This window comes from Kluyveromyces marxianus, chromosome 3, assembly GCF_001417885.1.
Source record: "Kluyveromyces marxianus DMKU3-1042 DNA, complete genome, chromosome 3".
NCBI classification, from domain to species: domain Eukaryota; kingdom Fungi; phylum Ascomycota; class Saccharomycetes; order Saccharomycetales; family Saccharomycetaceae; genus Kluyveromyces; species Kluyveromyces marxianus.
The window spans coordinates 485,440-508,636 of record NC_036027.1 but is presented as its reverse complement, the minus strand read 5'-3'; the positions used below and the strand labels follow the sequence as shown (position 1 = coordinate 508,636).

The following is a 23,197-nucleotide window of genomic DNA, read 5'->3' as shown; positions in this document are numbered from 1 at the left end:
TTTCAAGGAAGGTGTCACAATGTGTAGTAAGTAAGATTTGACTGATACAAACTGAAGTGATGTGTCAACACAAACAAAAGAAGCTCATTTTTTTTTTTTTTTTAGAAGATTACGTCGGTGTGTTGATTACCTCTTTGTGACATATATCTGAGAGTCGTAACTAATTGAAGAAGTTAAGAGAGTAAGTTTACCACATATAATTTAAATAAAGCAGAAAAATCATGGATTTGCTAGCGTTGCCTTAGAACGCATTCAATTGGAAGACAAATAAGTAAAGAATAAAACATGAATGTTGAAAACAAAACGAATATCCTGGATTATTTAAGAAACATCATTTATAATTACGTGGAAGTTGATGACAGTACTGCAATATTGGTATTAAACTATAAAGATGAACTCTCACCGTTACAGTCTAAGTATAAGAATTATACTTCTGGATTAATAAGAACACTATTGTCAAATACACGATCAGGAAGTGCCCAGCGCCAGTTTGGTATTACCTTCTCGTCGTTTCTCTCAGGTGTGCTGGTGTCGGTGATTTTCTGTGTAGTTCAAGTGCTAATATTTAGCATATTAAGGAATCGGTTTGACTTTATTTATCAACCGAATGTGAACTTATATGAAAGGCATAATAAAGTGAATACCGAAGAAGCAGATAACTACCAAGGAAATGGTCCATTAAGTGAGAAATTAGGAAATCAATTGTGGTCCTGGATCAAGCCGACATGGTCTGCCTCAATTGAGGAGTACAGAGAGTACGGTTTAGATGCTTATTTTTTCCTTCGGTTACTTAAAACCTTGTCAATGTTTTTTTTATTGTTATCGATTGTAATCATACCCATCTTGATTCCAATTCATTACATATCTGGGTATAAATCCGCTGACATTGAGAATTACATCTCGAAAATGGATCTTCATGACAAAATTACCAACGAACAAATGCTTAGCCATTTGCCATATGGTCTGACAGGATTGGATAAAATATCCATGTCAAATATTTCACCAGCTCATAACAATCGGTTAGCATTTCACCTGATATTGGCAGTTCTTCTGATTTGTTTTTTTCATCATTTGCTCCTTCATGAATTGAAATACTATGTAGCAGAGCGTAATAAGTTGTTGACCAGTCAGTATAAAACAAAATCATTCCAAAACGTCCTTTTTATTGGAAATATTAGCAAAGACTTTGACAGAGATAAAATTGAATATTTCTGCGAGTCTTTAATACCAGGAAGTGTTGATCAGATAGTGTCGTTACCTGAAGATTATAAGATGAGAAAAATGTTTAGAAGGGAAATATGTCAGTTAATCAGCCTCATTGAAAACACCCAATTGGATATTATTTTTAGTAAAGCATACTACGGAAAGGATAAGATTTCGAGCAATGACAATATACATTACCGCAGTAAACAAGAGCTCTCTAAGATATTTCCATTGTATGAATTTCGCTATATATATAGCAAAAGAATTGACTTAAAACAGAAACGTAATCCAATAATTTACAGTGCCAGAAGGCTTTCCTTTCTTATCAAAGAGACTTTCAGCGGGAATATATTCACAGGTTTTCAGTTCAAGCTGATCCAGAATAACAATAACATATGGAGACGGTTTTTCTCATTGAAGTGGAACCCTAATTTAATCATTGATAGTAAACAAAAGAAGTTAGAAAGATACTTGAAAAAATTCGAGAAGAATTTGATAGTACAACAGGATTTGGAAGATCATACGGGTGAAAAGAGCTCAAAACAAGCATTTTTGGTTTTCAAGAAGGTTTCTTTCGCACATATATTCGACCAGATGCTATTATCAAGTAAAAGTTCAGAAATGAGTGACGATAAGGCATTGGGTATTAACCCAGAAGATATTGTATGGTGCAATATAGAGGCAGTCGGTAGAGTGATGAAATTGTTCAGGGTAGCAGTTTCAAACTTTTTAAATGTTACAATTATAATTGGGTGGGTTGTTCCTGTGGCTATTGTTGGTTTCGTCTCTCAAATTCCGATAATTACAAAAATTGTTCCTATCTTAACCAGTTTAGAAGACCTTCCTGAGTACATTTCCAAACCATTAGCGAGTATTGTTCCTGCTGTTACTTTGATATTCTTGACAGAAGGGGTACCTATTTTCTTCAGATGGTTTAGTGTTGTTAAATGTTTACGGACGGGTGCACAAATTGAAATTGATGTTCAGAAATGGTTCTTTTCATTCCTCTTTGTTCACATATTTTTAGTTGTGACCATTTCTTCTGGTATTTCGGTTGTCGTAGAAACCGTAGTAAACAGTCCAATAAATATACCTCACCTTTTGGGTACAAATTTGCCAAAATGTTCAAACTTTTTCTGCTCATTCGTTTTAATTAGAGGAATTGCATATTTTGGAGGTAATTTACTACAGTTGAAGAACCTTTTATTTTATCTAGGCTACTATAGGTGGGTAAAAAGAACGCCAAGGGAGAAATTGGAGTACATTTTGGATATTCCAGTGTATCAATGGGGCTCGCTATACCCGATATTTTCGGTTTTAGCGAGTATATCTATCATTTATTCTGTGATAGCTCCATTTATATTACCTTTAGCAAGTTTTTCCTTCATTTTTGTTATGTTTTCATTCAAGTATTCCTTGAAATACCAATATGATCATAAGAACAAATCTGAAACATTGGGAAAGTTCTACCCTCAAGCTTTAATGCAATTGTACTCTGGGGTATATTTTCTTGAAGCATGTTTGATTGGATTATTTGCACTTGCAAATTGCTTCAGATTATCATTATTCATGTTTATTTTCATGATATTCACTGTAAGTGCACATTTCCAAATATCAAATTTCACAAAACCTATAATTGATCATCTTCCCGCCAGCTTATCATCCGATGAGATAACGCAGCCAAAGAAAGACTTTAGATTGAACGAATTAGAATCAATATCTCATAAAATATGGATACCATATGATAAAAGTGGAATATCAACAACTGAAGGAGAAAAGTGGCAATCAAAATACGATATGGAGTTTGTTCACGACAATGCCTTTATCAATGAAAATGGGAAAATTGTGGTTAACAGTAATCCATATGTTTAATCATTTGATTTGACAGAGCCTGTATCATCTGTATCAGTTTTTTCCTTTCTGGTGTTCTTACTCCTAGGCCACATACTTGGGAGTTTTACAAATTGGAATCTGGGTTCGACACATCTTTCCACAAACCATTTGCTAATTTGATACTCAATGAGGCTGGCAATTTTAGGAATATTCTCTAGTTTTGACCGTGCACCAATCAAGGATTTTACTTCCAATTCCATTCTATATTCAGGATTGAAAGAAAACATCAAATAGTAACCCTTTTCGTTACCCATTTCGTCACCCACATCCTTAGATGTAGGAACAAATTGCTCATCTGTAGTTAAAGATACGGTGAGACATGCTTGGAATCTAACGATAGATACAGTTAATTGAATTGGTAGAGCAGCTGACAGTGGTTTTGGATAATTTAGTAATAGTCTAGTTTCGATTCCCAAAGCTAACCTATCGCTCAAATCAATATCTATTTTAGCTTCCAGTCTTTTTTTGTTTGAGTTTGGAGAATACTGAATTATACAGTTTGAAAAGATTGGGAAATCGTCACCTATATCAACCTCTGTGATTTTAATTTGGTCCAAATACTGTGGTAGTTCATCAGACCTCCGCTCAATAAAATCGTTTAATGAGTTGATGATATTATTTTTTTGTAAAGCTTCTTCTCTAAACTGCTGTATAGTTTGAGCAATAAGCACATTAAACCAGTCCAATGACTCTGGGGAATGCGTTTCCACATTGTAATACGTTTTTTCTAATATAGAGTTGATCTGTTTCGATTTATCATTTTCTTGTTCAGCTACTTCCAAACCATCTTTACCTCCCCTTTTTATAATTGTAGAGAGGATACTGTTTTTTGTAGAGTCCATGAAAGAAGACGTTGTAGCTACACTCTTTGCAGTCGCGGTCTTGGCACCACCTTCACTGAAGACAAAGAACTTTATAGCAAATATCAATACTATAAGAACGCTCAATTGACCAACTATTAGACCTTGAGCAAAAGACTGGGACGAAAAAGAAGAGTGTGGTTTGCTCGAAATTGTTTGCAATGATTGTTGTTGTCTTTCTAGTAGAGCAGATGATAGTATCGATTTGGCTGCTGTGTCGAATAGCTCCCTTTGATTTGTATCAAGCACAAGTTGATCGAGGTGCAACGGAAGAGTTTTGTTCAAGTATTCATCTAAAGTCATAAATGTATCGTTTGTTCCACTGTGCTCATTGGTAAAGTTTGAATAACTTGTATTCCCATCGTCTATGCACAATTCACTTGAATTGAATTCGGATACAATCGTGTTATTGGTACCGTTATCTATCATTGTGTCTATAGCCTTTTAGAGTATTTTCTCTCTTTCCTTTAATCTTTCCTTAATTATCAATTAAATAGAGGCCAACCTCCTAATTATATTCATATATTTGAAAGATAATATCAATTTGGATCAAGTTCCATACCCTGCAATCTTAAGGCTTCTGAAAAATGCAGTATTGTTAACCTCAATGCAATAACATCTTATATACTCTTGCACTCCGAAGATGTTTTTTTTTTTTTTTTTTTTTTTTCCTTCCTTCGATAATATACTTTCCAAAATAATGTTCCGTTCGAATCCCAGGCGATCTAGTTATGAAATTTCCCCAAATGATAATCCCGGCCTTTGTTTCCGTTGTCTTTGTTACGTGCTGCATCCTTAATAGCGGATTTGTCTGCATGCACGAAAAAACCAAAACAAATAAGCATTAAAATTTGAAAAAAGTCAACGTTTCTTTGAATCCAATTATAGTATTTTGTCAATTGATATATATCGAGTGGGTTTCAGAATAAAGGAGGCGTTGTAGAGCACGGAACACCAGTATTGAATCAAGCATCGGTTTAATTTTATTACTGTACTTTTAATTGTTGCTCTTTATAAGATAATAGTTGGATAAGTGCTCTCAATTGATTGAAATCAACCCGGTAATCATTCTTCTGCCCTAAAGATAACCGATAAAGTACATTACTACATTTTGAACGGAATGGACGCTATCATACAGGAGTTGGAGAATTGTAAGGCTCATGCTAATAATGCGGGTACTTTGTCACAAGAAAGTTCCGAGAGATACTTAGATCTACTCATTACTTCATTGTTTTCCCAAGATGCTGTTGAAAGAGATGATAAACTACTTCTAATTGGTTTAGGACATCTCTCTGACATGGCCTCTGTGGAGACATGGAAACAAAGGCTCTCACCAGATCTGATAAATAAAATATACGACCTCATAATATCGCAGCAAAGTGATGATTTGGCTACAACTCAAGCGTCTACATCCATATTAACTAAGTTATCACAAATATGTCTCTCTAATTCTCCTGAGGTTGAGGCTTTGCTTGAGCACTTGTGCATTTCTTTACAAACTAACAATAATATATTGACACTGCTACATTTTCTACTACAGAAGTACAACAAGAATATGATGATATGTTTCAAAATCGTCAATTACTTATCGTTGCATATCGAATGTCTTGTAAAGTGGTGTTCTCGGGGCGAAAAAACTGCTATACAAATCGCGACCGCAACAAACATAGCGTTGAAAGATATTGGTATCTTAGATGAAATTGATGTCATATTGAAGAGCCAGAAAAGGGAGTCCAGCATTATCAATGCAGTGGATGCGTTTATAAAAAGCTTTAAACGATTAAAGACATGTTTAGTTGAACTTGACCCTCTAGAATATGAAATTGAAACAGTACAGCAAGTAAAAGCACTTATTCATCAGCTTTTTGATGTTTATGATGTTACCAAGGAAAGATTCAGCAAGTCAAATAAGGAATGCGAAAACTTGGCAGGGTTGACTATAATTGAAATTCTTAACCTCAGATTTGCTCTTATACAAAATGATCTAACGTTCAAGAAGCAATTCACAGAGCAGTTAATGTTTCAAGAAAATCCCTTACCACTTCTGAAGTCCATTTCCGGTATCTCAGATATCATTTGGAAATATCTTGATATGTCAAATGATCAGATTGAAACAAAACCATATAAGAAGCACTTTATTTTACATTTTAAGGAGATTATAATTTCCTTACTTAATATGTTAGCAAAAATGTGGGAGATATCCAAGAGCGGGACTTTAGGTGATCTTGAGTCCTTACTAGGTCTGGTAAGAATTCTGATTTTAAAGGTTGACAAGATTTGCCAAACTGAAGAAGATTCATTTTTGGAATTATTCAGTGAAATCTGCGAAACTTCGAGTTACGAAGACTTAAGGCAGTTACAAGTGGCACAGTGGAGAACCAAACAATATCAAGACTGGGCTGATGATATCTCTAGCTTTGACGAAATCTTACGAAACCAAGTTCAGGAATTTGTTCGTTATCAGAGATTATTGTTAATGCAAAAAGGTACATGGGTATATTCTGAAAACCCAATAGAAGCCAAGGACAAACTCCCAAAAGTGTCTTTCATTGCACTCTCTGATAACCAAATGAACTTCCTAATAAGAGAGTTCAAACATAAAGTAGAAACATCACCATCAGTAAATGATAATGAAATCGAATGCATAGATCGCTCTGCTCTTTTAAATAACAAGACGTTGGTGATTCCTTTAAAAAATATTGCAAATATTCAGAGTAGACAAATTGAACTTGACCGTAAGATACCTGAAGGAGCCAGATTGATTAATATTCTGCAGACTACAATTTATACGGAAGTTACAATCTTTGAGAGAAATGGAAAAATTTTATCAGTGTTTTATCTGGAGAGTGCAAAAAGTTTCTACACATGGTTAGATGGTCTACAACTTTTGTCCCAAAACAAAAATGCCAAACTCTCTTCTGAAACAGTTGAACAAATAGACATTTTAATTGAGTTGAGGAGAAATATTCAACTTGCGGCATTGAATGATAAATTCAAAGATGAACAGTCTGTTGAATCTTTCTCTGAGGAAGAAGATGATGAACTATACTATAATCAAGATACCCTCAAACTACTTACCGAAAACCTTTATTACGAATGATTTTTGAAATTATAATACTCACAGCAGTATTAGCTTAATTATATCTTATCTAATAAACAATAAAAAATATGCGGATTAAAGTATGGATAAAGGCTAGGTAAAGCAAAGATATTATTTCTTTCCTTTCTTTCCCTTCTTAGCAGGAGCTTTGGATTGTTTTTTGAACTGGAGCTCTTGGTATTCCATACGATCCTTTTTGGTCTTTTTATATAAACGAGGTCTTTCAGCTAAAGCTTCTTGTTGTTTTCTCTTTTTACTATTCATTGGCTTCTTGTTCTTAGAAAGAATTTGTAGCAACTTTGAGTTTTTCTTCTCAGATTCAGATTGGAACCAAGTTCTTCTTGGTCTTGCACTGATCTCTTCTTTATGCTTTAACATATTTTCACCCTTACGAAGTTCCATCTCAGCCCTCAAAATTTCCTTTTCTTGTTTTTCTTCATCTAGAACTTCTTCTATAACCTCATTCTTTGATTCAACCAAGCTATTTATTTGCTCCACTTGAACCCAATCCACGGATCTACTCAATGCCTTTCCACTGTCTGCATTCTCTTCTACAGACCTTAGAGCACTTCTGACAATACTTCTATCTTGAGATGATTCACCAACGAATGTGACGGAGCGACCTTCTCTACCAGCTCTTGCTGTACGACCAACTCTATGCAAATAAATTTCATAAGTTTTTGGCATGTCATAATTGATGACTACCTCAATCTTTGGAATATCCAAACCTCTGGACGCTAAATCTGTACAGATCAAAACAGGGACTTGTAAAGACTTGAAGTTATTGACAGATTGTAAACGCTGTTCTTGCGTTAGGGAACCATGCAATTCACCCACTTGCATACCTAAGAGACCAAGAATAATTCTCAATTTGTGGGCTGTTTCTTTTCTAGCAACAAATACGACAATTCTTTTTTGACTAGCACTATCCAATTTACGGATTAATTGGTAGAGTAAAGCAGGTTTTAAGTGATCTCTCTTACGTATACGAACAAACTCTTGTGTCAACTTAGCAGCAGCTTGTTTTGGAGGATCGATCATAATTCTAACGGGTCTCTTCAATGATAAAGAAATTAATTGTTTGATCTTGGAGTTCATAGTAGCAGAAAATAGCAAAGTTTGTCTCTTACTAGGAATCAAGGACATGATTTCTTGCAATTCCTCTTGGAAACCGTCTTCCAACATTCTATCAGCTTCATCAATAACCAAAATCTCAACAGCATCAACACTGAAACTTGGAGAATTTCTAATATGATCAATGAATCTACCTGGAGTTGCAACAACGATGTCCGGCCTAGTTTTCAAAGATTGTTCTTGTTGTCTTAAGTTTAAACCACCAACTGCTAGACCGAAAGTTATTCCGTTAACAAATTTGGCTATATTTTTACCAACATCAGAGACTTGAATTGCTAATTCACGTGTTGGAGTTAGCACAATAACTCTGGTAGATGCGATTTGCGCTGGCTTGTATAGCAAACGTTCGATAATCGGAATCATAAAAGCAGCTGTCTTACCGGAACCGGTGACAGCACCTGCGATGATATCTTTACCTAGCAATGCAATAGGAATAGCAGCACTTTGAATTGGAGATGGCTTAGTATACCCTAAAGAGGAGAGACCCTTTAATACCGGCCTGGATAATGACAAACTATTGAAAGTCTTGTGAACAGTCTTCTTTGCATCATCACCTTCATCATCTGGTGCATAAAATTTGGCCATTTCCTCAGGAGAGTCCTCAACTTCTTCCTCTTCATTAAACTTACCTCTTCCTAGATCATTTTGGGTCATTTCAACATCTTCGTCGCTTCCCTCTGCATCATTTTCTTCATCTGAGTCTTCTTGGTTTTCTTCTTCATTTTCTTCATCATCTTCAGTAGATTCCTTGGTCTTTTTGATAGCACCCATTCCGAAACCATCCAAAGCCAATTCATCATCATCGGAATCATTGTTGACTTCTTCCTTATCACTCTCTTCCTCTTCTTCTTCTTCTTCTTCTTCCGCAGACTCACCTTCTTCTTCTTCACTGCCAGCAGCAGCCATTTTAATCAAACCACCTTTTCTTCTAATGATACCATCTAAATCAACATCTTTCTTTTCAGGAGCATCCGTCTTATCATCCCCCAAGAACTCCCAACCTTCAAAATTTGTGGTGACTTCGGCACCGTCAACAGAAAACTGGAATTCTGGATTTAAGTCCTCATGGACATCTTCATCAAGATCCTGCCCAGTGTTCTTTTTCCCTTTCTTCCCTTTATTCTTGCTATTTTTACTGGCTTTGACTGGCTTTTTTTGCAACTCGTCGTCAGAAGCATCTAAATCAGGAATATCTTCCTCACTATCACTTATTGTTGGAACGAAATCACCAAATGCCTTGAACTTTTTACCAACCATCTTTCTACGAGTATTATCGTTTGTTGGTTGTCTTCTGTTATCAAGAGTGCTTATTGTAAAAGATTAGAACAACCCCTTTCACAAGTTTCAACACCAAAATTAACAAAATGCACTTGCCTGAATAGCCTTTCTAACTGTTCTTCAAGAACCGTTTATGTTTAATTCAAAGTTAGCTCATCGCATCTCATCTCATCGCCTATAAGATACACAATTTCTTCAAAAATTTCTTTTGAAAAAAATTATCACCAAAATAGGGTAACCCTAAGTTCTCACATTTGAAATTAGAGCATTCAACTTTAAGATGCATATAGCCAGTCAGACCTTAAATCAGACCTTTTAAAGAAGAGTGATATGTTTAGAAAGATTGTTCAGTTTGTTGTTTATAAACAATTGAATTTCAATATAACGCTATCAAAGCTACTCTAGATAGCATAATAAATATAGGTACGAAAGGCAACATAGAAACAATGGCTTCAGTAAGACGATATTTACGCGTTCCTAGGGAACTTATGCCCTCAGAAATATTCAAACAGGAATCACAATCTCCTGGTAAAATAGTAATACAAATAATTTTGCTTCAGATGTTTTATTACCTAACGGCAGCGGTATTATTCTACGGTTGGGCTACGTTGTGCGGATATGACATAAACTTGAAACAATGGCTATTCACTTGGCAAGATATAGATTTCTCCAACTCATTTGGGATCTCTCTATCCGCCCTTTGGTTAATCGACTCATTGATATGTGTATTCTTTTTGACCGTTATTGTGGGCAGAAGCAAGCTTGCGTGGGACTTTGCTATAACTATCCACGCAATCAACTTGGTGGTTGTATGGACACACACAGGACTATTTCCTTCATTAGCATGGTTTGTTCTTCAATTCCTCTCTACACTAATACTAGTTTTCCTTGGTACTTGGTTTACTAGATGGAGAGAACTAAAGGATACGTTTTTTGAAGGCATGGTTGATACCGAAAGTGTGTCCGCACCTTCAAGTCAACCAGCGTCGCAGCCCCTAACAGGAAATATTGAACTAAGAGATTTGGAAGCGCAGAAGTAAGATATTTATCGCTTTTTGTCGCCAACGAATACTACAATTTTCATGACTAAACTAAGACATAACATACGAATGTTCTCATTGCGTTTAATTGATTTATGAATAAAAATCTGTATATACTTAGTGATAAACATGTCGTAGCGACATTTAAATACTAAAACATCGTGAACAAATCTAAATGTTTTGTTGTAAACTTTGAAAACTATATATATATTAAGTTGATGTTGGATATTTACTTTCGTTAATATATACTGATATTGTTCGAAAGGACGCTCTAATTTTATGTTTGAGAGTTGGTGTCCACTTCTGAAATATTATTTCCTTCGGTGTTTTCAGAACTCACATCTTCTTGAGGGAGACTTTTTACCTTTGCTAACACATCATCTAATAACTCGAATATAGACTTTTGTTTCTTTTGCTCATTCGGTTTATAGATGAGCAGTCCACCTTGAATTTGCTGTCTCATATTCATTAGGACAACAGATGATTCAATACGAGTGACTAAGTGATCCAAAAAGGATAACAGGTCCGCTTCAGAAGATTTTTTCATCACGGCTTGCTTCGTATGAGTATCAAATGTCGTATACTGGCCATTCATAGTCCCATCAAGACCAATTATTCCTCCTTGGACAGATGAGAGAATGGTTTCTAATCTGTTAGAAACTGAACGAATCTGGAATAAGAATTCATCGGATATGACACTGTTCTTTTGATCTTGTGTTGCCAAGGTATGTCTTGATTCGAGGGATTTTGGATAGGCAATTGTGACATGTTCTTTTGTTTCTAAACCTTTCAAAGTTTGTTCTCCGAGCTCAATGAATACCCATCCTATTGAATCCAACATATGCATTTCTCTCTCCAAGACTTCACCCACGATATCTTCACCATACGCCTTATCTAAAGGTGTATTTTGTTCAGCAACCTGTTGATGATATTTCAAAATTTTATTGAACTCAACCATGAAATCGTTACTTAACATTACTTGTCCACCATCGGCAATACCTGACACTCTGGCAGCTTTGTTGACAACAGGACCAAGATAATCCATTCTTTTAGTAACAACATCCACTTCAGGGACAGGACAGCCCCAATGAATTCCCATCCGAACTGAAAGTCCCTGATATATTTTATTCCCATTTGTATCTGTGATTAGACAACCATCTCTTATCGAAGTTATCTCACCTGGCCACTCTGCTTCTAAAAGCTTCAGTTGGACACTCAAACACCAAACTAATGCACTAATAGGTGTTGGGAATGCAACCATAAATGCATCACCTTCCGTTTTCACTTCATAACCTCCAAATATACGTAATTGCCTTCTCATAATATCATTATGTGTTTTAATTGCAGTTCTCATGGCATCAGGGAACAGTTCCCATATGAAAGTAGAGTTTTTAATATCTGTGAAAACTATAGCCACGTTTCCTGTTGGAGGTGGGATTTCTGGTTGTAATCTTCTCAATGAAGTATCTTCAAAGGCGTTTTTTCTTGATAATAAATCTTTTTTACTAATATTGAACCTGTTCGTTTGTGTTGCACCCTTCTCGAGACTGATACATACAACAGTTACCTTGTCCGTACATCCGTAACTGATTGCATAGTCTTTCAATTTTTCTGCCGCTAACATAGGCTCAGAACCATTTTCACGGGCAATATCTGACGCTGTTTCATAGTTTATGTAATCCCACAAATTATGTGAAGCGATTATAATCATCTGATCTGAGAATGTCAATTTAAAGTCCGAAATATCAGGAGAAGCATGAATATGTGGCAGTAAGTCAAAGAAACCCACAGCCCTGGAAACATCCGATACACCGTCCAACTTATTACTGTTGACATAACCACCTGCAATTCTGATTCTTTCGTATTCATCTCTTTTGATTGGAACATGCAACCTTGTTAAAATTTCGTAATCACCATTATTCTTTGCCAAAATCGCTCTAATATTACCAATATTTGCCGTGTAAACAGAATCACCTTTGAAAAAAACCACTGTTGCAGATGCACCACTTAACAAGTCTACAGAGGTCAACTCTGCATGATTTGAGCCATTTTCCATTGAAACTACCATACTGTTAATTTCTTTGTTTAACTGCAAGAAGCTGAATCTTAAGGCTGTTCTGATATTTTCATCTGTATCATCCCCATATTTATCCAAAGATCTGGACAAAATCTTATCATAAATATCTCTGACAATCTGAGAAATTTTATGACCAGAAGTAGAGTTTTCATTCACGCTATCGTATAAGCAGAAAAGACACTGGTCATCCTTACCTCTAAATCTTTCATATTTAATATCTCTAGTCGAAACTGAACTTTTCTTACCTAGAGTATCAGCAACACCATACTTCATGCCATTTATCATAGATCCAGTTGTTCTTAGACGGAAATTAACGCCGTCGTCAGGGACTTTAGATGTTTTCATAGTAACATCCATCAAACCGAGAATTTTTAATTGACGTAGGATTGTCAAATCTGAGAGATCAGTTTTAGTATCTGCCCCGATCATGGATTTAATCTCGAACCTTTTGTTACCGGAAAAGTTTAGATATTTTAGATTGTGATTATGCATCCAGTTCCAATCATAGTGATAGTTAGATATGTTGTATTTTAATTGATTCGATCCGACATCAAGAACAGTTAGATTGGTTAATTGCGAAAGCTCAGAAGGTAGAGACATCAATTTATTACCATTGAGCATAATAACCTTTAAACTTTTCATTCTTTGGAAGATTTCTCCAGGTAGACTAGTAATATTGTTACCAGAAAGGTATAACTCTGTTAATGTTGGAAGATTCAATGAAGAAATATCAGAAATGTCATTGTACGATAAATTAATAATTTTCAATCTGTTGTTGTAATTGAACAAAGGAAGCATTTCCGCGCTGAGGTTATTGTCAGCCACATTGAGGAACAACAATGATTTAGATAGCGGACTCTCAGCGTAGTTATTGAAGCCTGCGTCATATCCTAATAAATTTGAAGAAATGTTTAGCGTTGTCAGCTCCAATTTTGAGATTTGAGCTGGTAAATTACTAATATTATTACAATGCAAATCAAGTGACTTGAGATTGGTTAAAAATTCGATTTCATTCGGTACGCTATCGAGCTTGTTGTTAGCAGCTGAGAGATGGACCAATTTCTTAAGATATTTTATCTGAGGAGGTAGACTTGTTAAATTGTTCTCATTTAGCTCAAGTTTTTCAAGCTTCTGTAATGTTTTTAAGAACTCAATTGGTAAACTAGATAGTTTTGCTTTGTTCAAAGATAGACTAGTCAAGTTGGACAGCACATTTCCTCTATAATCAAATGATGTTACAGGGTTCTCTGTCAAATCACAACTTCTCAATTTAGGTAATGAATCCTCCCATACAGATATCCTATTTGAGGTCAAGAACAAATTCTGTAAGTTCGGAGCATTGGACTTAATTGATGCAATTCGATTATTTTTGAGATTCAACGTCCGTAAATTTGTCATTCCAGAGAGATCAGGCACTGCCTGTATTCTGTTGTTGGATAAGTTCATTTTAGCCAAGTTAGTTAATTGATTTATGCTGGAAGGAATTGACGAAATCTTATTATAGGAAATATCCACTTGTAAAAGGTTTGTGCACTTGTTGACCACTTCAGGGTAAGTCGTGAAAACATTGGATGATATATCTAATAGTTGTAGATTCTTTAAGTTTTTGAATCCTGATGGAAGTCTGTCTAATTGATTACACTGAAGATTCAAAATTGTTAGATTGGACAAATTGGAGATGGACTCGGGGATACGTTTTATGAAGTTTCTCTCCAAATCTAAAGAAACCAAATCGCATGCTTCAGTGATGTTCGCAGGAAATCTTGAAGCTCTAACATTTACCATTCTCAAACTTGACAACTTGACGGCACTTTCAATAAAGTCAATGGGTAAGAAAATGTTTGCATTATTTGAAACATCCAAACTTTCAATTTCTGAAGTATGTTGGTAGAATATAATGGGTGGTGTCGTGAGATCCATATTTCTCAAATCAACATGAATAAAATCACCCTTTGAAAGTCTTTGTTGTTGCTCAGCAGTCAATTGAGACGTAGTAACAGGATGGAATTTGAAACTGAACACGAAACTAACGTCATCTAAACCTAATATATGAAGCGGATCACTTTTCTTATAACCATTTAATAATAATAGCTTTATTTGAATCAGAATTGGGTGAGCAGTCGGACTCAAAATCTTGGAAAGTTTACCAACCTTCAAAGATAATTGGAAATTTCCTTGGTGAATATTAAACTTTTTCTTGATCTGGGGGATGAGTTCAGCTACTGTAGTATTAGGATGACAAGAAAGGGTGGTGAATGTGTCATCAACGTTGAAGATTCTAATTGCATATTTCTTTGTTTGATCAATATCCGATAGATCACTGTAATACTTTTCGAGCATATGTTCTTCAAATTCTGTTTCACCATCGATCTGTGAATATTGTTCAATTTTCGTCTGTGGCAAAGGAGAGCCAGGTCTCGAGGACTTCTTATCTGAATCAACTTCATCGAAACTACCTGATTGGGTGTCTAATGTTATATCAGAGTCATCTTCTCCGTTAGGAGATATAGTATTACAACATTCGCATTCCGAACTTAACGTCCTTGACAAGCTCAGAGAAAGATCATCGGAGCCCTTTGCAGTTGACGATGTATGAGGAGATAAAGCATCTTCCTCGAAATCGTGGTGATGAACATGTGGAATCACAGCTTCCGATTTCCTATGATCGACAAGCTTTTTGGACATGTTTTTCTGACTTCCATCAAGTTTGTGATGCTTTCTATGGCGATTTTTTGTCTTTTGATTGTGTGTCTTAGAGTTTTTGTGCTTCTCTCTGATCTTATTTACATCCAAACCAACCGTTTCGTCCACATCCCAGGATTCTGGGGCGGTCCATTGTTTTCTAGCTGCAGCATTCGCTTCGTTTTTCTCGTTCGGTGTTAGTGGAGCCGGTGTTTCTATTTTGCTGGCAGTAACCGGGACAGAGGGTGCCATATTAACTACCACATCTGTCATATCCGAAAGGTTTTGCAAGTTCAAATCAACACCGAATATATCATTTGCGCTACTTTTTTTACTTGTTGCCTCATGCGATGATCTTGACCTTGTCCTGATCAGGTCAGTATCAGCGGTGTTCTTTGTTAATTGACTTCCGCTGTGTTGAGGATTTGAATTGGCATTTAGATTTGAAGTGTTACTCACTGTTGTTGTTGCACTTGAAGTTGATCCTCTCCGGCTCTCTGAATTAGAGACTAATAGTAAATTCGACTTTGACGTGCCAGCCTTCGAGGTGGGACCATGTAGAGCCGTGAATGGCGATACGCTAGTCATATTTCCAGAACCGTGAATGAAAGTGCTCATTTTCCTTCTCAAGGCACTTGTAGGTGGTGCGTGGAAATGCTGTTGCTGCGGTAGTGGAATGTCGCCGTCTGTTGTGTATACTTTATCATCATTAATCGACACAGTGTCTAAATCTGATGGAGCAGTCTGGCCTGCTAGCGATGACTTTCTGCTAGTGAGCTTTTTGAAAAAAGTACTTGCACGAGAAGGTTTCAGGTTGCCCTTCGACTGATGGTGAGAAGCCATGCTCGACATCGACAGAGCACTCGTAGTCCGGGAAAGGTTTGATAAATGTGGCAAGTTTTGCCCTCCGGCTCTAGGGGAAGCGGGCGATAGATTCGCAGTTTTCGACCTCTCGAACGAAGGCTTGACTGGCCTGCTCAAAGGTGGGCGAGGATTATGCGCAAAGGATCCCGCATTCCGTCCTATTGCAGAATGGAATCCCTTTTTCTCGGGAACACGAGAATTACCAGCTGCATCGATAGTGTAATCCAGCTTGAACGTAGGAACATCATTCGAATAACTGTGCCATACATTAGAATCATGAACATTATCATCCGTAGTCTGACTATGCGAACTCCTGTCCGTGGCATTCCCTCCTCCATCCGAGCCCCTCACATTCTGCCCCGCAGTAGATGATGAATCAACATGTTGTTGATCCTGGATTGGATCCTGCTCTTTAGAATTGCTGCTATCCATAACGGCCAGTATACCAGATATAACCGTAAAACAAAAATTAGATAGATATTCTCAACTTTAAGAACCTCAATTACCAGGTGCTCGCCACTTAGCTGTAAATTCCAGACTAGACACGCGCTATGACTTTATAAAAAAGCCTCTCTTTAAAAACAAAACTCTAAAACAAAGAAATTGCACTAATAGAAGACGAAATATGTATACACACACACGCAATTCCTATTTCACTCAAGTTTTTATCAAAATTTAAGAAAAATAGTTATACTCGGTGTCTTTCTCAGTTCGAATTCCGTCTCTTGTATATACCTATCTCCTTTCTCCTCTAACTACACCTCTCTCCCCTTTCACAAGTGATATACTTCTACTTTATTATATTTATTTATTATCTTCCTTCATTCATCATCATTCATTATTTTTTTCGTCTACCATCGAAAGAGAAATTTTCAATGAAATCCTCTGCTCCCCTTAATGGCAGAACATCTTTCTTATGTGACTGCCATACTAATCACACAAGGAGCAAAAAAAGGAGACGAAAACAGAACCCAAATTTATCCGGATCATCGCTTCGCTTCCGTTCACTTGTGCTGGAACGGTGGCCAATGTGCATATAAGTCGTCTCGATTGGCCCATTCATCATGCATGCATTATACCCGGTTTTTTTTCTCAGTTTTGTACCGGTTAGATTGCGTGTGTGTTTCTGTCCGTGTGTCTCTCTATCCCGATTATGTGCTTACATGCCTACGTAAGTAAACCAATATCTCTAAGTATAAATAGCAGTATATCACCACAGGTAATTAAGACCGTGCGTGCGGTGGAGCCCCACGGCACGGAACGGCTCCTTTCCCTCTCAGTTTTTCTTGCTCGGAGGATCGTCGTCGGTGCTTATGTGTCGCTGTCGCTTCGTTTCCGAGACACCTCGGCATGACTCGGCACGCTACGGCACGGCAATACCCGGAATTTCCATAGCCCTTCCTTTGGCCGGGTAATGGTTTATCTCGGACATTAGAAAAAAAAAAAAAATAAAAAAAAAAACGAACAAACGCTACAGGCCAGGCTACAGGCTACAGCACCGCCGGCCGGCCCACCTTGAAATTTGAAATATAGTAGTAATGCTTACACACTTAGTAATGAACAATGTACAACAAAGACCGGAATCGCTTTCGCTAGACAAGAAATCAAGCAACACATACATACCAAGACACAATACAATGCCTGAAACTACCAACACAAACGCCCAAACTCAAACAGAAACAGCAGCCTCCAAGCCAAAGCCATGTTGTGTGTGCAAGCCAGAGAAAGAGGCCAGAGATGAATGTCTTTTGTTCAATGGCCAGGACAACGGCAAGTGTGATGAGCTTATTGCCAAGTACAAGACCTGTATGAAGGGCTACGGGTTTGACATTTAAAGAGGGTGAAATGGCGGGTGTTGTCTCGTATTTGGGACTCGGGAGACCTGCGCCCTACTTTCCAAGACGTCTATTTATTCATATATGGTGTATAGCGTGAGAAATCGTGTATATAGGTAAAATAACGATGCACTAGTTACTGTGAATGTCTCTGTGGGAGATCAGGTCACGTGAACGGATGTTGGCTCTGGTATATGATACCATATGGTAAAGGGTGGTGGTGGTGGGTGGTATTGGAGTTGGAGTTGGCGTGAAATTCTCTGGTGTCGGGGAGCATCCGAGTGATACCAAACAGACGGTCTAGTGCGTCTAGTGCGTCTAGTCTGTTCTTGTCTAGTCTAATGTGTCTCTCTGTTTAGTTTTCTGGAGAGCAAAAAGAAACTACAGAGGGTTCCGTCGAGATTCGAAGCACGGTCAGTGTAACCTTGTCAGGCTCAGGCATGTGAAGAAGCTGTTTATACCGCACCATCGCTAGAGTAAAGTGACTTGGAAAGATTGGAGTAGGAGTGACAAGACCGTTCTTTTCTTGATAGTGTATGAGGATATTCATTCGAGGATTCAAAGCAATACCGAAATTCTACAAGTTTACAATGACCAACACCAAATCTGCTGAGTTACCACAGACTTTTGAAGGAACCATCGATCTAGGAATCATCGGTGGTACTGGGTTGTACAAGCTAGACTGCTTGGAACCGATTGCCATTTTGCCAAGAATGGAGACCCCATGGGGTCAAACCTCGTCTCCTATTACGGTGTCTCGTGTGAAATCCGATGAGACTGAGCACTTTCACGTGGCCTTCATTGCCAGACACGGCGTGAACCATGAGTTCCCACCTACAAGGGTCCCATTCAGGGCCAACATTGCTGCTTTGAAACATCTGGGCACTAAGGCGATCTTGTCGTTCAGTGCTGTAGGGTCCTTGCAACAGGAAATCAAGCCCAGAGACTTTGTCCTACCACAACAGATCATCGACAGAACTAAAGGTATCAGAGAATCCTCATATTTCAACGATGAAGGATTGGTGGGTCACGTTATGTTTGGCGAGCCATTCTCTAAGTCATTCGCTGACTATATATACCAGTTCCAGGATGTGTTAGAAAACCCTGACTCCGCAGAACCATGTCTGTTACACTACAACAAGGAATTGACCGTTGTTTGTATGGAAGGTCCGCAATTCTCTACCAGAGCTGAATCGAAGATGTACCGTTTGCTTGGTGGTGATGTTATCAATATGAGTGTGATTCCAGAAGCAAAGCTTGCTCGTGAATGTGAAATTCCTTACCAAATGGTGTGTATGTCTACCGACTACGACGCCTGGAGAGACGAAGAGGAGCAAGTCTCTGTCCAAACCGTCATTGGGAACTTGCAAAACAACGCCAAGAACGCCAACCACTTGGCATCGAAGGTTATTGTTGAGATGGCTAAGGAGCTTCCTGTCTTCATGAAGAATGGTGATGGGTTGCGCGATATGATGAAGTTTTCCATTTCGACCAAGCCAGAGGCCATGTCGAAGGAAACTCTGGCCAAGCTCAAGTTTTTGTTCCCTAACCACTGGTAAATAATAACAGTCAAATAATTAAAAACCAAACCTTTAGCATGAATGATGATGGCGATGCTGTTAGGACCTTAATTAAACATTCTTTCTGTACATTATGTGGTAGCTTCCTTTACTCGCTTAACTAATTATATTGGTTTAGTTCTTCTTCTAAATTATTATACACTTCTCTATATGTAATAAAGTTATGATATGCATGCTGATTAATAAATGACAAGGCTTTCAATCAACTTCGTAAAGGCCTCAAAGTTTTCTTGTTGAGCTAGGAGAGTCCATCATATATGTGTACCTGTTACTTGGTATGTAACCTGGACGGATCTCTTGGCGCTGTGACCTAATTGATGGAAGAGATCTCATCGGAGTCATAGAAGTGGCATCTACAGATTGTACCCCAAAAGCGTTTACTTTCTTCGGCTGAACCGAAAACGAAACGTGGTTTTGACCGCCAATTTCATTCCTACTAGAGTATTGCTCTTCACGCATCTTTGTTGGGGTTTGTAGAGATTTGAAAATAAATGGCTTATGGCCAGCCTTAGAATCTGCATCATTCACAAACGTATTGTGTACATTCTTGCCAGTGGGCTTATTGTTTGACAGTCTTTCGCCAGTAGCAGGTGCTGTGGAGTTTGCTGTAGTTGCATGGTCATCAATGATACCTAGCAAGCGTTTTTGATGTTCAGTGAGGTTCAAATCAGACATATCAAGGTTTTGTGCCTTCACTAATAAGTTCCACAGACACACACCAATATTATATAGCACAATCAAATGGAAAACGCTGGTGATGCATTGCCACGAAAGCAACTGAAACCATATTGATTGAACGTGCGCCTGAGGGTATATTTTATAAACCACGTATTTTAGCACCAAGCGGTGTATCTCGTCTCGCAGCTGGGCACCTTTTTTAGTGTATTGGAAAAACAGCATAACGAACTTGCTTATAAGATTCCAAATCAAGGCTAACACGATATTCGTTAGTAAACGCCTCATCTCCAGTTCCTTGTTCACCATCCTGGACGTGAACACAGCCAATGCAGGGTTTTCAAAGTCCGTTAGCTGGCCCTCAGATCCGTCCCATTTCGTAGTTTCGTTCCCAGTAGGTGGGGCTTCATCAGGCAAAAGGTCGGAACTGGAACTTGACTCCGCCTGTAACGATGTTCTGGGCTGTTCATGCGACTTCAAAGAAACTTTGGAGAGAAGAACTTTGGCCTTAGGAGGAATATGCTGTTTTATATTGTTTTCTAACCGACTCCTGTCTTTAGATAGATGTCCAATCAACCCACCATCCGAAGATTTTTCCCTTCTTCCAGAAAACACAGATCTCTCAAATAACGACGAATCGCTCTCAGGAACAGTTTTCTGGGCACTTTGTTTCGCAATTTCTGAGCTTCCGAGTCCAGACTTTTTCGTAGGGTCACTTAGAACCTTGAATTTATACAATGATGGCGACTGCTTCGCTGCCTTCTCTTTCAATGATCGAAACTGTTGTTGACTTAATGGTCTACTAGGTGTCTGAAAGTTTTTCACCGGCGTTCCGGGAGCAGATATTCCATCATTCATTTCTTGATATTTATCCCCTTGCCTTTATTATAGGTATTTAGCACTTTGGAATGTCTGTTAGCTATTATTCAGTAACATCCCTCAAGAGAAGTACAACTTCTTATTCATTGGCTTGAATGAAGGACAGGTAGAGTCTTAAAAGTGCTATTTTACCAAATGCCATGTTGATGCGGGTAAACCAAAACAAATAGGAATTTGAAAAAAACGGGAAAGCCCAAATTTGCAGAAAGGCAGTCGGTTTCCGGGTAACGAATAAATCGATAAAAATTTAAAAAGCTTTTTTTTTTTCTTTATCGAAAGAACATGTCTAGTCGGTGAAACAAAATAAAGCTAGGTAGAAATTTGGATTGTTTAATGATATATAACAGTTTTCTTGTAAGTGGTATAAGTTAGAATAAACTCCGAAGAGCAGAATACCATTTATTGACAGTACTTCATTCTTGTTGTTCTCGAGTTTGTGCTTGAGGTTGTACTAGTTGTTGTGCTTGGGAAAAGTGCAGAGGTGAACCACTATCAATCATTGGTTGCTTTTTTGTATTAATTGACAGCTTCAGAGTCAACGTAATTTATTGATTGACGTTTGGAAAGGAGTTGCGAGAGGTATTGGTCGATTTCTTTTCGACATAATAAGATTGTTGCGTTGATAGGATCTAGCGGCGACGGTATTGTTTGTTGTTACATTTATCTTCGATTTGTTGTTGTATTGAGTTTTTTGGTTTTAAACTTTTTAAGACAGGAGAAGGTTGGATTAGATAGGAGGATTTTAGAGAGTTATGGGCTTTATCACCTCTTTATTGTGTGGTTCAAGCGATTCTGAGAGTTCCAAGAAACAAAAGAGTAAAAATTCAGTTACAAGTAATAATCACAACTCCAAGAGTGGCACTGGATTGAATTTAGAGAAGAGCAAAAGTAACAAGTCAGGAAGCCCCTCCCGTACAAATAAGAAAAGGAGTAGTGCACATACTGGGCTTCACTCTACTAATACTAGACAATCAGCTGTACACACCACATTATCGAATTCGACAGCTGAGATGCATCTCGCCAAGAAAGGCACGACAAAGATCAAACGTGCTTATGGAAGCGTGCCTGTTGAGAAGAGTAAAGCACCTGCCGTAGCAGAGCAGGTTGTTCACTCTAGTGAGATCACAAATGATTCGAGCAGTGATGATGCAGCTATGGATGTTGATGTTGACATGGATGCAGATGATGACGATGACGATGATGACATCAAGGCCGATGAGAAACAGACTCTGTTGGTGTATAATGCAGAATCAGATAACAGTACTGGCACAACTGCAGATACAGCAGTGTCGGCAGGTCAGGCAGCGCCACCAGAAATTACTACTACTGTCCATGAAACAGAACATACTAGCAGTGCTGAAGACTCTGAAGGTATTCAAAGCCAAGGGGTTAGTGATATAGACATGGTTAATGCCGACTACGATGAAGGAGACCTGTTAGACTTATCATTACTACAACCTGATCAGGCACATGCCCCTGGTGTTAATACGTTACTTTTGCCCAAAACTGAACAATTTAAGGGCAAAAAATGTTTGGTTTTAGATCTGGATGAAACTTTGGTTCATTCTTCTTTCAAGTACCTCCGTACAGCAGACTTCGTTATTCCAGTAGAAATTGATAATCAAGTCCACAACGTTTATGTTATCAAGAGACCTGGAGTCGATGAATTTTTGAAACGTGTTAGTGAACTTTATGAAGTCGTTGTCTTTACTGCAAGTGTTTCAAGATATGGTGATCCCTTATTGGATATCTTGGATAAGGAAAAGACTATCCACCATAGATTATTCAGAGACTCGTGCTACAACTACGATGGCAACTATATCAAGAATCTATCTCAAATTGGTAGACCGTTATCTGACATGATTATCTTAGACAAATACCCAGCTTCATACATCTTCCATCCTCAGCATGCTATTCCAATTTCATCCTGGTTTTCTGATGCACATGACAATGAACTTTTGGATATAATTCCTCTACTGGAAGATTTAGCCCAAGAAAGAGTACCGGATGTGGGGAAAATTTTGGATGTAACAATTTAATAATGGATCTTTTGACCATTTAACGTTGTTCTTTCTTTTTTCATCCCCCTTAGCAGTG

General features: G+C 37.8%; 10 protein-coding genes across 10 annotated transcripts; 6 read left to right on the top strand and 4 right to left on the bottom strand.

Moving 5' to 3' along the window:
* Positions 1–285: 285 nt before the first annotated feature.
* On the top strand, positions 286–3,075 carry SPO75 (Spo75p; the record flags this gene model as incomplete). The annotated part of the gene is made up of 1 exon (XM_022818734.1): positions 286–3,075. One exon carries the CDS (start codon positions 286–288, stop codon positions 3,073–3,075), a length of 2,790 nt encoding a protein of 929 aa, XP_022675371.1.
* On the bottom strand, positions 3,072–4,385 carry MMM1 (ERMES complex subunit MMM1; the record flags this gene model as incomplete). Its single annotated transcript, XM_022818733.1, has 1 exon — positions 3,072–4,385. One exon carries the CDS (start codon positions 4,383–4,385, stop codon positions 3,072–3,074), a length of 1,314 nt encoding a protein of 437 aa, XP_022675370.1.
* A 691-nt stretch (positions 4,386–5,076) lies between these two features.
* Positions 5,077–7,056, top strand: LMO1 (Lmo1p; the record flags this gene model as incomplete). Its single annotated transcript, XM_022818732.1, has 1 exon — positions 5,077–7,056. One exon carries the CDS (start codon positions 5,077–5,079, stop codon positions 7,054–7,056), a length of 1,980 nt encoding a protein of 659 aa, XP_022675369.1.
* Positions 7,057–7,167: 111 nt separating this feature from the next.
* DRS1 (putative ATP-dependent RNA helicase) lies at positions 7,168–9,447 on the bottom strand (the record flags this gene model as incomplete). The annotated part of the gene is made up of 1 exon (XM_022818731.1): positions 7,168–9,447. The coding sequence occupies one exon, from the start codon at positions 9,445–9,447 to the stop codon at positions 7,168–7,170; it is 2,280 nt and encodes a 759-aa protein (XP_022675368.1).
* A 467-nt stretch (positions 9,448–9,914) lies between these two features.
* Positions 9,915–10,508, top strand: SYS1 (Sys1p; the record flags this gene model as incomplete). Its single annotated transcript, XM_022818730.1, has 1 exon — positions 9,915–10,508. One exon carries the CDS (start codon positions 9,915–9,917, stop codon positions 10,506–10,508), a length of 594 nt encoding a protein of 197 aa, XP_022675367.1.
* Positions 10,509–10,785: 277 nt separating this feature from the next.
* CYR1 (adenylate cyclase) lies at positions 10,786–16,563 on the bottom strand (the record flags this gene model as incomplete). Its single annotated transcript, XM_022818728.1, has 1 exon — positions 10,786–16,563. One exon carries the CDS (start codon positions 16,561–16,563, stop codon positions 10,786–10,788), a length of 5,778 nt encoding a protein of 1,925 aa, XP_022675366.1.
* Positions 16,564–17,669: 1,106 nt separating this feature from the next.
* COX17 (copper metallochaperone COX17) lies at positions 17,670–17,966 on the top strand (the record flags this gene model as incomplete). The annotated part of the gene is made up of 1 exon (XM_022818727.1): positions 17,670–17,966. One exon carries the CDS (start codon positions 17,670–17,672, stop codon positions 17,964–17,966), a length of 297 nt encoding a protein of 98 aa, XP_022675365.1.
* Positions 17,967–18,502: 536 nt separating this feature from the next.
* MEU1 (S-methyl-5-thioadenosine phosphorylase) lies at positions 18,503–19,525 on the top strand (the record flags this gene model as incomplete). The annotated part of the gene is made up of 1 exon (XM_022818726.1): positions 18,503–19,525. The coding sequence occupies one exon, from the start codon at positions 18,503–18,505 to the stop codon at positions 19,523–19,525; it is 1,023 nt and encodes a 340-aa protein (XP_022675364.1).
* A 240-nt stretch (positions 19,526–19,765) lies between these two features.
* POM34 (Pom34p) lies at positions 19,766–21,079 on the bottom strand (the record flags this gene model as incomplete). Its single annotated transcript, XM_022818725.1, has 1 exon — positions 19,766–21,079. One exon carries the CDS (start codon positions 21,077–21,079, stop codon positions 19,766–19,768), a length of 1,314 nt encoding a protein of 437 aa, XP_022675363.1.
* Positions 21,080–21,852: 773 nt separating this feature from the next.
* PSR1 (phosphatase) lies at positions 21,853–23,139 on the top strand (the record flags this gene model as incomplete). The annotated part of the gene is made up of 1 exon (XM_022818724.1): positions 21,853–23,139. The coding sequence occupies one exon, from the start codon at positions 21,853–21,855 to the stop codon at positions 23,137–23,139; it is 1,287 nt and encodes a 428-aa protein (XP_022675362.1).
* Positions 23,140–23,197: the final 58 nt, after the last annotated feature.